Source organism: Ranitomeya variabilis, chromosome 5 (genome assembly GCF_051348905.1).
Source record: "Ranitomeya variabilis isolate aRanVar5 chromosome 5, aRanVar5.hap1, whole genome shotgun sequence".
NCBI classification, from domain to species: Eukaryota; Metazoa; Chordata; class Amphibia; order Anura; family Dendrobatidae; genus Ranitomeya; species Ranitomeya variabilis.
In genome coordinates, this window is record NC_135236.1 from 206,891,121 (window position 1) to 206,904,324 (window position 13,204).

General features: G+C 50.4%; 1 protein-coding gene across 1 annotated transcript in view; it reads left to right on the forward strand.

Moving 5' to 3' along the window:
* Positions 1-247: 247 nt before the first annotated feature.
* LEO1 (LEO1 component of Paf1/RNA polymerase II complex) overlaps positions 248-13,204 on the forward strand; it is a 32,049-nt gene continuing 19,092 nt past the window's right edge. The window contains exons 1-3 of the mRNA XM_077263754.1: positions 248-621; positions 2,578-3,666; positions 3,773-3,880. Of these exons, the coding sequence (XP_077119869.1) occupies positions 558-621; positions 2,578-3,666; positions 3,773-3,880 (1,261 nt within the window). The 5' untranslated portion in view covers positions 248-557. The remainder of the gene's footprint in view (positions 622-2,577; positions 3,667-3,772; positions 3,881-13,204) is intronic.

Here is a 13,204-nt window from a genome sequence, read left to right on the forward strand (position 1 = left end):
AGTGTGGGATTGCACTTTTTTGCAATTTCACGGCACCTGGATTTTTTTCCCCGTTTTCTAGTACACGACATGCTAAAACCAATGATGTCGTTCAAACTTGTCCCGCCAAAAATAAGCCCTCACATGGCCATATTGATGGAAAAATAAAAATGTTAGGGCTCTGGGAAGGAGGGGAGCGAAAAACGAGGACGCAAAACTGGAAAAAGCTCCGGGGGGTTAAAGCCACTAAAAGGAGCGATTCCAGAACAGGGGAGAGAAAACCACCAGGAGCAGAGACTACAGCTCCCAGCTGCCACCGCGGCTCCTAAACTAATTCCCGGCATGCTTCACTCATGTGTATGGCAGAACAGCAGGCGTAGGACGCCAGAGGCGCACAGGTCAGGTCCGCGGTCACTGTGCTGCACATGGTGACACTCACAGGGCGGAACAGCGCGGCCTAGTGAGACACTAGTCCTGCGCCGGCTCCTACGCCAGGTCCCCTGCCTCCGCCCCGCAGCGGCCAGCCACATCCGCTCCTGCGCAGTGCGCACTTCCTCTCAGACTAGTCCCGGGCAGACATGGACGCGCTGGAGGGGCTGTTCGGGAGTGATCCGGAGTCCGATAATGAGCAGAAAGGTGACGGTGAGTACCGCGCCCACAGCGGGTCCAGTAGGTGGCCGAGCAGCAGACCTGCGCTGCAGCCCTGACACGGACGGTCACTGCGCCCACCCTGCACCTCCATGTTGGAGAGCATTGCAGCAGCTCAGTGTGGGACATGACATCACTAGTCGGGACTCTCCTGTCACATGACGTGGTGTGACATCACCAGGACGCCATCCCTGCCCCACACAGTGGGTGGCCATATTGGTCTATCTCCTGGATTTTGCCCCATTAATGCTGGAGCTGCACCTCAGTCAGTAGAAGGGGGCCGGTGCTGATAATGTTCAGGGAAGGGTCCCAGCGACCATCACAGCGGTAACACCTGGTCACACGCCGTCTCTCTATTAAAGGGAGCCTGTCAGCAGGATTGTGCTCAGTAACCTACACACAGTGTCCGGTCGGCGCCGTTATACTGATTACAGTGGTACCTGGTGATGAATTCCGCCTTGTGGTTGTTGTGTAATCTGTATTTTCAGTTAATGATATGCTTGTGCTCCGGGGCGGCCTGTGGGGGGTCTTCATGAGGTGCTCTGCTTAGGTATTCATCAGTATGGCTTCTGACAGGTCACTGATCCCTCACTGACCTGCCCCCTACTTTACATAATGAATATACTATTGTGGGGTTACAAAAAAATTACTTTCATCATGCTGGCTATCTGATAAATGCTGTAGCACAGGCTCAGCTGGCGCCATTTTGGCGAGACATTTTTTTTTCTTCTAGCAAAATGGCGGTGGCGCCTGCTCAGTAGCATCTATCACGTTCTGAATTATGCTAATGACTTGTGGCCGGCACCATTTTGAGGTGTACATTTTTTTTTTTTCCTCAAAAAATGTATATGACTAAATAAAACAAATATGGATATTATAGTTCCGATCATGCTACAGCACCGCTGCCCGCATGATGAATGTAAGTTTTTTTTTCCCCCAAGCAATAAGATGTACAGTATGTAAAATAGGGGTCAGGTCAGTGAGGGGTAAATGACCTGTCAGCAGTCTGCATTATGAATACCTAATCAATTAAAATTAAGGATATACAAACCCTTTTAGAGGGGTTTCCGCCTTCAGAAAACTTTTTGCTATCAGCTGCCGTAGTTACTAAAAATCCCTCCAAAAACCATATTATTTACCCTCATCGTGGCTAATCCTGTGTCTGCCATTGCCCTGGTCTCTGTTCCTTGTGTGAAATGCTAATGTCACGTCGACAATGCTGCTGCTGATCGATGAGCTCCACATCTACACAGGCAGAGCGCCTGAACTCGGTGATGGGCTGCAGCGCTGTCAACATGATGTCCACACTGCAGACAGAAACCAGTGCAGCTTTGGATACACAGCGTTAGACCTTGGGTTCTGCAACTACCAGAGCTTATTGTTCTGAAAGGAGACAACACTTTTAAGGGGGTTGCCCACTACTAGGACAACCCAGTCTCCATGTGAATGTTTGCCTCCATTGAAATAAAAACACTTACACTCTCCTCCGGCACTGTTCCAGTGGAGTTGGCACTTGTGTTCCCGGAGCTCAGATCAAGTTTTTACATCTTGGGTTGCATGACATAAAAACCTCATGTGACGCCTCAGCGCTGGCGTCACTGTCGGACAAAATAGTCCTGGCTGTGCCTGCTCTCTGATTTCCTCTCAATGTTCGATTTGTCCGAAGGTGAGGACAATGACACCGGCGCTGATTGGGCATCATATCCTCATGGGAGCCCCGGGAACGTGAATGCCGGTACCGCTGGAATGGTACCGGCAAAGAGTATACGTTTTTATTTTAACCGAGGCAGACCTTCAGATTGGGAAAGGGTTGTCCTAGTAGTGGACAAGTGGACAACCCCTTTAAGTAGAATTTGTAGGCTGATGTAGATTACAGCTGTGGAGTTAGCACTTTCTGTGTATTGTAGAGCTGATGATGAGGTAACCTGACCTGTTATTTCCACCTTTTAGAAGTCTCACACTCTGGATCTGGCTCTGATTCGGAACCAAGGAACGCCGGCTCCGTGAGTAATGCTTCTGCTAGTGACAGTGAGCACGACGACAATGATGATGGACATTCTGCTTTAAAACCCAGCAACAGAGAACTTTTTGGTGATGATAGTGAGGATGAAGCTGGGTCCCAGCACAGTGGTAGCTACCATTCAGAAAGGTCCGATAATCAGTCTGAAGGTAACATCCCCTCTGAGCAAGAGGTAAATGATCATTCAGATGCCGAGCAGCATAGTGGCTCTGAAAACTTTCAGGATGAAGATGACGATGGAGGACACCAATCTGACAATAGCAGTCACCACTCTGAAGCCGAAGGGTCAGAAAAAGATGCCCATTCAGAGGACGAAAAATGGGGCAGAGAGGATAAAAGTGACCAATCTGACGATGAGGAGAAAATTCAAATGTCAGAGGATGAAGCACAGCATTCAGATGATGAGAGAACCATGAGATCAGATGAGGAGATGCATCAGCAGTCTGATGGAGAAGACATTGAAAATCATCAGTCTGACGAAGACGATCACAGACTTCACTCAGATGACGATGACCATGATCGGAGACATTCTGATGATGAGAGACAGCATTCAGATGGAGAAGAACAGGATCATCAACGATCAGATGATGATGAGGAGGAGGAGCCAAAGCTTCAGAATTCAGATGATGAACATGAACGGCTGCGATCAGATGATGAGCTGCAACATTCAGATGATGAAGACCAAGAGCGGCAGCATTCAGATGACGAGCATAGACAACATTCAGATGACGAGCATAGACAACATTCAGATGACGAGCATAGACAACATTCAGATGACGAGCATAGACAACATTCAGATGACGAGCATAGACAACATTCAGATGACGAGCATAGACAACATTCAGATGACGAGAGGAGGCACCATTCAGACGACGAACGGAGACAGCATTCAGACGACGAGCGGAGGCAACATTCAGACGACGAGCGGAGGCAACATTCAGATGATGACGAACTTGACAGCCATCACTCTGATGATAAGCAGCAACATTCAGGTGGTGAAGAACAAGAACACAAATCAGGTCTGTTTCACTCCTAGGTTTTATAAAACAACAACATAGTGTGTGTGTGGTACGTTACAATGACGGATTTTGTGCGAAGAGTAACATTTTCTGATTTCTTTCATAGTATCTGGAAAAGGGAGCGACAGTGAAGAGGAGATTGTACGACAGAGGCATAAGAAAAAGAAACCCCAGTCAGACTCAGAGTTAGACAGTGATGGGGAAGCACCCAAAGGTACGGGGACCTTCTATAAGACTTTTACGTTTATGCCTTTACATTAACCCGTTACCGACATCGGGCGTAATAGTAGTCCGATGTTGGTATCCCTCCCTTTGATATGGGCTCCGGAAGTGAGCCCACATCTTTTCCGGGACATGTCAGCTGTTTTGAACAGCTGACATGTGCCCGCAATAGCCGTGGGTGGAATCACGATCCACCCGCAGCTATTAACTAGTTAGATGCCGCTGTCAAACTCTTGACAGCGGCATTTAAATGGCGCTTCCGGCAATCGTGCCGGAAATAGGCACACTGGTACTGGTGACCCCTGTCACATGATTGGGGGTCATCGGTTCATCGACATGACAACCTCTGGTCTCCTGGAGACCTCTATGGTTGTCAGTGCCGGATTGCTATGAGCGCCACCCAGTGGTCGGCACTCATAGCAAGTCAGTAATTCAGCTACATACAGGCAATCTGATCATCGTCTCTATGTAGCAGAGCCAATTGAGCTATGGCAGCTTTTAGTCTCCTATGCAGGCTATTGAAGCATGCCAAAAGTTAAAGAAAAATGTTTTTAAAAAATATATAAAAGTTCAAAACACCCCCCTTTTGCCCCATTCAAAATAAAACAATAAAAAAATCAATCCTACACATATTTGGAATTGCCCGATCTAGCAATAAAAAAAAGATTAACCTGATAGTTAAACGGTGTAGCTATAAAAAAAAAAAAGTCAAAATGCCAGAATTCCTTTTTCATATCTGCACCAAAAAACGTCAGCTAGGCACGCAAAAAATAAGCCCTCACCCGACCCGAGATCCCCAAACATGGAGACGCTACGGGTCTCGGAAAATTCCATCATTATTTTTATTTAATTTTTTTTAAGCAAAGTTTGGAATTTTTTTTTCACCAGTTAGGTAAAAAATAACCTACACATGTTTGGTGTCAGAACTCGTAATGGCCGGGAGAATCACAATGGCAGGTCAGTTTTAGCATTTAGTGAACCTGGCAAAAAAAGCTAAACAAAAAACAGTGTGGGATTGCACTTTGTTTGCAGTTTCACTGCACTTGGGAATTTTTTTCCCATTTTCTGTTACACAACATGGTAAAACCAATGGTGTCGTTCCAAAGTACAATTCGTCCCTCAAAAAATAAGCCCTCACATGGCCATATTGATGGAAAAAAGTCATGGTTCTGGGAAGGAGGGGAGCGAAAACCGAAAACGCAAAACCGAAAACCGCTTTGGTCATGATGGGGTTAATATTGTTTTTCTATTCAGTTGCTGACATTGATAAGATATTAGTAACAGTGTAATTTTCCTTTCCTCGAGATATTGTATCTCCTGGCTGAACAGACTGTCTTTAACCCCTTTACCCCCAAGGGTGGTTTGCACGTTAATGACCAGGCCAACTTTTACAATTCTGACCACTGTCCCTTTATGAGGTTATAACTCTGGAACGCTTCAACGGATCCCAGTGATTCTGACATTTTCTCGTGACATATTGTACTTCATGATAGCGGTAACATTTCTTTGCTATTACCTGCGTTTATTTGTGAAAAAAAACGGAAATTTGGCGAAAATTTTGAAAATTTCGCAATTTTTTAACTTTGAATTTTTATGCAATTAAATCACAGAGATATGTCACACAAAATACTTAATAAGTAACATTCCCCACATGTCTACTTTACATCAGCACAATTTTGGAACCAAAATTTTTTTTAGTTAGGGAGTTATAAGGGTTAAAATTTGACCAGCAATTTCTCATTTTTACAACACCATTTTTTTTTTAGGGACCACATCTCATTTGAAGTCATTTTGAGGGGTCTATATGATAGAAAATAACCAAGTGTGACACCATTCTAAAAACTGCACCCCTCAAGGTGCTCAAAACCGCATTCAAGAAGTTTATTAACCCTTCAGGTGTTTCACAGGAATTTTTGGAATGTTTCAGTAAAAATGAACATTTAACTTTTTTTCACAAAAAATTTACTTCGGCTCCAATTTGTTTTATTTTACCAAGGGTAACAGGAGAAAATGGACCCCAAAAGTTGTTGTACAATTTGTCCCGAGTACGCCGATACCCCATATGTGGGGATAAACCACTGTTTGGGCGCATGGCAGAGCTCAGAAGCGAAGGAGCGCCTTTTGACTTTTCAATGCAAAATTGACTGGAATTGAGATGGGACGCCATGTTGCGTTTGTAGAGCCCCTGATGTGCCTAAACATTGAAACCCCCCACAAGTGACACCGTTTTGGAAAGTAGACCCCTTAAGGAACTTATCTAGACGTGTGGTGAGCACTTTGACCCACCAAGTGCTTCACAGAAGTTTATAATGCAGAGCCGTAAAAATAAAAAATCATATTTTTTCACAAAAATGATCTTTTCGCCCCCAATTTTTTATTTTCCCAAGGGTAAGAGAAGAAATTGGACCCCAAAAATTGTTGTGCAATTTGTCCGGAGTACGCTGATACCCCGTATGTGGGGGGGGGGGAACCTCTGTTTGGGCGCATGGCAGAGCTCGGATGGAAGGAGCGCCATTTGACTTTTCAATGCAAAATTGACTGGAATTGAGATGGGACACCATGTCGCGTTTAGAGAGCCCCTGATGTGCCTAAACATTAAAACCCCCCACAAGTGACACCATTTTGGAAAGTAGACCCCCTAAGGAACTTATCTAGATGTGTTTTGAGAGCTTTGAACCCCCAAGTGTTTCACTACAGTTTATAACGCAGAGCCGTGAAAATAAAAATTCACTTTTTTTCACAAAAATTATTTATTAGCCCCCAGTTTTGTATTTTCCCAAGGGTAACAGGAGAAATTGGACCCCAAAACTTGTTGTCCAATTTGTCCTGAGTACGCTGATATCCCATATGTGGGGGGGGGGGGGGGGGAGCTCTGTTTGGGCGCATGGCAGAGCTCGGAAGGGAAGGAGCGCCATTTGGAATGCCGACGTAGATGGATTGGTCTGCAGGCGCCACATTGCATTTGCAGAGCCCCTGATGTACCCAAACAGTAGAAACCCCCAAGAAGTGACCCCATATTGGAAACTAGACCTCCCAAGGAACTTATCTAGATGTGTTGTGAGAACTTTGAACCCCCAAGTGTTTCACTACAGTTTACAACGCAGAGCCGTGAAAATAAAAAATCTTTTTTTCTCCTTCGCCTCATTGGGGGACACAGGACCATGGGTTATGCTGCTGCCACTAGGAGGCTGACACTAAGCTGAGACAAAAAAAGGTTAGCTCCTCCCCTGCAGTATACACCCTCATGCTGGCTTCCAGAGACCCAGTTCAAGCTTATTGTCCGTAGGAGGCACACTGGTTTTTTAATTCTACCCGGACGAAGGGGGCGACGGATTCTTTCATGGTCCGATCTCCCCCGAACCAACAACAGGCGAGCACGGGAGTTTCACCTCACCGTATCCTCTCCTGCGACGAGGGAGCCACTGCCTGAGCTGACCTTTTTGGGGCGACGGTTTTTTTCCCAATAGGGCACCGATCTCCCCACTTTTGTCCAGACGAGCACTGGTGTTTACCTCCAGTACCCTCTTCTGCAGCCAGGCCTTTTTATTGCCGGACTGCCCTGTCCACCAGGTTTCACCCTCGGCTGTACAGAGGCACTAGTACCCGTGGCGTCCGTGCAGCACTCCCTGCATCACCACTGCATGCTGCTGATTCAGGTGGTGGACGGTTCCTCTCCACCTCCCTTTTTCTGGGGCTGGTGGATGGAGGCTTCCCAACACCTGCACCGTCCCTGTTTTTTTCTTCACCCCAGACACTCCTACCTCAGCCCCTGGTGCGCTGCTCCTCAGGGTAAGTGTCTTGTGGAATGGGGGGGGGGATGGCGCCGGCTCTGCGGTTCGGAGGGCTCCCCCTGTCTAGTGGCACTTTTTCCCTGGGCCCCCTTTTGTGTTCCCGGCATCGGCGGCCGCGCTCCGGGCCGAAGTCGCAAATTTAGTCCCCGGCTTCGGCCTTGCCGGCCGGGGATCTGGCGCTTCCCGATAGGCTCCGCCCCCTTTTTCGCGTCATCGCGCAGCTCCGCCTCCGGTCCTGGCGCTTCTCGCTGTGTGCGAGATCTCTTCCCCAGGTCTCGGCGGCCATCTTGGATTCTCTGCACGCCGGCAGCTCCTGGTCTTCCAACCGCAGCGTCCTCCACGTGCAGCGCTGTGCACGCCAGCGGTCGCCTAATCCTTCTGCCGCCTCTCTCTCTCTGTCTTCTTCCTCTGTGGGACACAGGACCAGGGTAAGGAGACCGTCAGCTCTCTCCTGCAGCGTCGCCCTCGCTTCCTTAGGCTAGACCCTATCTGGCATCAGTGTACACCATGTCCCACTCAAGGTCCAAAAAATCCTCTAAGGTGCATATGACCTTTTTTTCTGCGTGTACCACCTGCCAGGCCCCACTCCCTAGGCCTCAAAGCTCTCCCCTCTGCTCTGCCTGCGATGCTCCATGTGCCCAGGAGCCCACCACCGCCACCGACTCCGGCGTACCTAATCGCCCCCCGTGGGCCGTTTCTCTTTCGCAGTCCGTGGATTTTTTAGCCAACGCCATCAAATCCATTCAAAATCCTCCCGGGGAACGAGGCAATCCGTTACAGGTGTTCAGAGATCCCTCCTCAGCAGGGGAATCGTCGGCAGGCAGGGGCTGCTCTCCATTTAAAGAGGCACGGTCATCCAGAAAACGGACCCGTACTACCTCTCCTGAACGTTCACCTCGCCACTCAGACTCTGGCGGCTCCACCTCTCGCTCACCCTCTTTGGGGGCTCGCAGCGTTCATGACTCTGAACATGAGTCCGAGGTATCATGGGACCCGGAGGCTCCGGAGTTCAGAGCTACGGTTGACTCCCTCATTGTCGCAGTCAATCACGCGCTTAAGGTGGATGATGACTCTAATTCCGCTCCGGAACACGCGGTCTCTTTTACCAGAACCAAGCGTTCCCACAAAACTTTTGCCTCTCACCCAGCTTTTCTGGATATAGTCAGACGACACAGGGAGCGTCCAGATAAGCGTTTCTCGGGTAAGAAGGATCTGGTCTCAAAGTATCCCTTCTCAGCAGATCTCGTGAAAGACTGGACGGATCCCCCCATAGTAGATCCCCCGGTATCACGCTTGGCTTCCAAGACACTTCTTTCAGTCCCAGATGGAGCCTCAATTAAGAGTCCCTCTGAACGTCAGCTAGATTCTCTAGCTCGCTCAGTGTATGAAGCCTCAGGCTCTTCCCTGTCCCCCTCCTTCGCCGCGGCTTGGGTGACTAAGGCAATGGTTTCCTGGGCGGATGCTCTAGCGAAATCCATTCACGAACAGGACCTCCCGTCTGAGATGGCGGACCTGGCTAAACAGATAGCCATGGCTAGCGATTACGTGATGTACGCCTCCCTTGATGCAGCGAATTGCGCAGCATCGGCGGCTTCTAACGCCATCTCTATCAGAAGGGCTCTTTGGCTCAGAGAGTGGCGCGCAGATTCCTCCTCTAAAAAATCACTGATCTCTCTCCCTTTTCAAAGTGGGCGCCTTTTCGGCGAAAAGCTTGACCAGCTGATTTCCGACGCTACAGGGGGAAAGAGCAAGTTCCTTCCCCAACAGAGGCCCAAGGCGGCCTTCCAGCGCCAGCCTTACTTTCGTTTTCGGCCCTTTCGTACCAGCCCAGCCTGGTCCACTCCTACCGGTCTTCCCAGATCAGACCGATCCGCCCGCACAGAGACGCTCGTCCATCCTTCAGGCCGAATCCTTCCTGGCGAGGGAAGCCGAGGCAGTCCAGAACCAGAGGTTCGAGACCCCCCAGATTCCCGTCTCAATGACTCGGGAACGGCGCCAGTCGATACCACCAGAGTAGGAGGACGTCTTCTCCTTTTTCTACAAACCTGGCTCTCCGTCATTCACGACGAATGGGTCAGGGATCTGGTATCGTCTGGCTACAAAATAGAGTTCTCCTCGCCTCCTCCAACTCGGTTCTTCCCCTCCCGTCTCCCCAGCTCGGGAACTCAGTCTCGCGCCCTCCTTTGCGCCATTCACTCCCTCCGCCAAAGCGGGGTCATTGTTCCGGTCCCGGAGCACGAGAGGTTCAAAGGTTTCTACTCAAACCTCTTCGTCGTGCCAAAGAAGGACGGAAAAGTGCGCCCCATTTTGGATCTGAAGCTCCTGAACAAGTGCGTAAGAGTACGGCACTTCAGGATGGAATCGCTCAGATCGGTCATCTCGTCGATGGAACGGGGGGAATTCCTGGCATCGATAGACATCAAGGATGCCTATCTTCACGTTCCGATATTCCCGCCTCATCAGAGGTTCCTCCGCTTTGCCGTTCGAGAGGACCATTTCCAGTTCACGGCCTTACCCTTCGGTCTTGCCACAGCGCCCAGGCTATTCACAAAGGTCATGGCGGCTGTCATGGCCATCCTTCATTCTCGAGGAGTCGTCGTGTTACCTTACTTAGACGATCTCCTCATAAAGGGCCCGTCGTTTCAGGCCTGCGAGTCAAGTGTCCACATTACCCTGGATTCTCTTTCGCGTCTGGGCTGGTTGATCAACTTGGACAAGTCCTCTCCCGTTCCTGCCCGTCGGATCTCCTTTCTGGGAATTATCCTGGACACTTCAAGGGGTCTGGTCTTGCTTCCTCGGTCCAAGGCCCAAGCGCTTCAGCAGGGAGCCCGTACGCTCTGCCATCCTCGCCCGAGAACCATTCGGTTCGCCATGAAGATTCTGGGAAAGATGGTTGCAGCAATCGAAGCGGTCCCTTTCGCTCAACTCCATCTCCGCCCCTTGCAACAGGCTTTGCTGGGCAACTGGGACAGGAGCCTCCCATGTCTCGATCGCCCTTGTCCCCTGTCCCCGCGGGTCAGACAATCCCTTGTATGGTGGACCCTGGGTCAATCTCTTCTCCAGGGGAAGTCCTTCCTCCCTATCCGCTGGTTAGTGGTAACTACCGACGCCAGTCTTCTCGGCTGGGGAGCGGTGTTTCTTCACCACTCTGCCCAGGGCCGTTGGACAATTCAGGAATCCAGACTCCTCATCAACATCCTGGAGATTCGGGCTATCAGACTTGCCCTGAGTCGCTTTCACACCCTGCTCGCGGGTCACCCAATACGAGTCCAATCGGACAACGTCACGGCGGTGGCTTACATCAACCACCAGGGGGGTACCCGCAGCGGGGCGGCGATGAAGGAAGTCTCCCACATCCTTCGTTGGGCCGAAACCAACCATTCCATCATCTCTGCGGTGCACATTCCAGGAGTCGAGAACTGGGCGGCTGACTTCCTGAGCCGCCAGGGCCTTGCCTCGGGGGAGTGGGAACTCCACCCAGAGGTTTTTCGACAGATCTGTCTTCGCTGGGGGAGCCCGGACGTGGATCTGATGGCGTCCAGATTGAACACCAAGGTTCACAACTTCATTGCTCGTTCTCGGGATCCCCAGGCTATCGGAGTGGACGCGCTGATTTTCCCGTGGCATCAGTTTCAACTCCCATATGTGTTTCCTCCTCTTCCCTTACTGCCGAAGGTGATCCGAAAGATCAAGACGGAGGGGGTTCCGGTCATTCTAGTCGCCCCAGATTGGCCACGCCGCGCTTGGTACGCGGAACTCGTTCAGCTCGTAGCCGACGTCCCCTGGCGGTTACCAGACCGCCCAGACCTACTTCGCCAAGGTCCGATCTGCCACCAGAGCTCAGGGGCCCTACGTTTAACGGCGTGGCTGTTGAAACCTGGATTCTAACTCGTGCCGGTTTCTCCCAGCAGGTCATCTCCACCATGTTAAGTGCTCGAAAGGCGTCTTCCACCTCCATTTACCACCGCGTCTGGAAATCATTCTTTTCATGGTGCAGGCTCCGAGGGCTCCCTCCGCTCGTTTTCTCTATCCCTTGCATCTTGAGTTTCCTTCAGTCCGGTCTTGACTCCGGACTGGCTCTGAGTTCCCTCAAAGGCCAGATCTCAGCGTTATCCGTGCTCTTTCAGCGCAGGATCGCCGCCAACCTTCAAGTCAAGACCTTCATTCAGGGAGTCTCCCATGTGGTTCCTCCTTACAGGATGCCGTTAGAGACCTGGGATCTCAACTTGGTCCTGGGGGTTCTTCAGGAGCCTCCGTTCGAACCCCTTCAAGATGTTCCGCTCTCTGTCCTCTCATGGAAGGTTGCCTTCCTGGTAGCGGTGACGTCCATCAGAAGGGTTTCAGAGCTCGCCGCTTTGTCCTGCCGGGCACCGTTTCTGGCCTTTCATCAGGACAAAGTGGTCCTACGCCCTTCCCCGGCGTTTCTTCCGAAGGTGGTCTCATCTTTTCATCTTAACGAGGACATCATCCTTCCTTCTTTTTGTCCGCAGCCCAAGCATAGGGTCGAGAAGGCTCTCCATACTTTGGACGTGGTACGGGCCCTCAGGAGGTACATTTCCAGAACGGCTCATTTCAGGAAATCGGACGCCCTTTTCGTGCTCCCGGAGGGTCACAGAAAGGGTTTGGCTGCGTCTAAATCCACGATAGCCAGATGGATCCGATCTGCTATCCAGGAATCCTATCGGGTCAGAGGCAGTCCTATCCCGGCGGGGATTAGAGCTCATTCCACTCGGTCGATGGGTGCTTCCTGGGCCATCCGGCACCAGGCAACAGCGGAGCAGGTTTGCAAGGCCGCAACGTGGTCTAGCCTGCACACCTTCACAAAGCATTACAATGTCCACATTCACTCCTCTGCGGACGCGGCCCTTGGCAGGCGTATCCTGCAAGCGGCCGTTGCGCACCTGTAGTCAGATGGTACACGGAGTTATTTGGTTGTATTGTTTCCCTCCCAGGGACTGCTTTGGGACGTCCCATGGTCCTGTGTCCCCCAATGAGGCGAAGGAGAAATAGGGATTTTTGTGTGTACTCACCGTAAAATCCTTTTCTCCGAGCCACTCATTGGGGGACACAGCACCCACCCTGGTAGCCTTACGGCTCGTTGCCTTTTTCTTTTTGGTCTTTGACTGTTTGTTTGACATGTTATATGCTAATGTTATTTGTTATATTGTTATTATCCTACTGCTTTTGCACTGAACTGGGTCTCTGGAAGCCAGCATGATGGTGTATACTGCAGGGGAGGAGCTAACCTTTTTTTGTCTCAGCTTAGTGTCAGCCTCCTAGTGGCAGCAGCATAACCCATGGTCCTGTGTCCCCCAATGAGTGGCTCGGAGAAAAGGATTTTACGGTGAGTACACACAAAAATCCCTATTTTTTTCCCACAAAAATGATTTTTAGCCCCCCAAATTTTTATTTTCCCAAGGATAACAAGAGAACTTGGACCCCAAAAGTTGTTGTCCAATTTGTCCCGAGTACGCTGATACCCCATATGTTGGGGGTAAACCCCTGTTTGGGCGCACGGGAGAGCT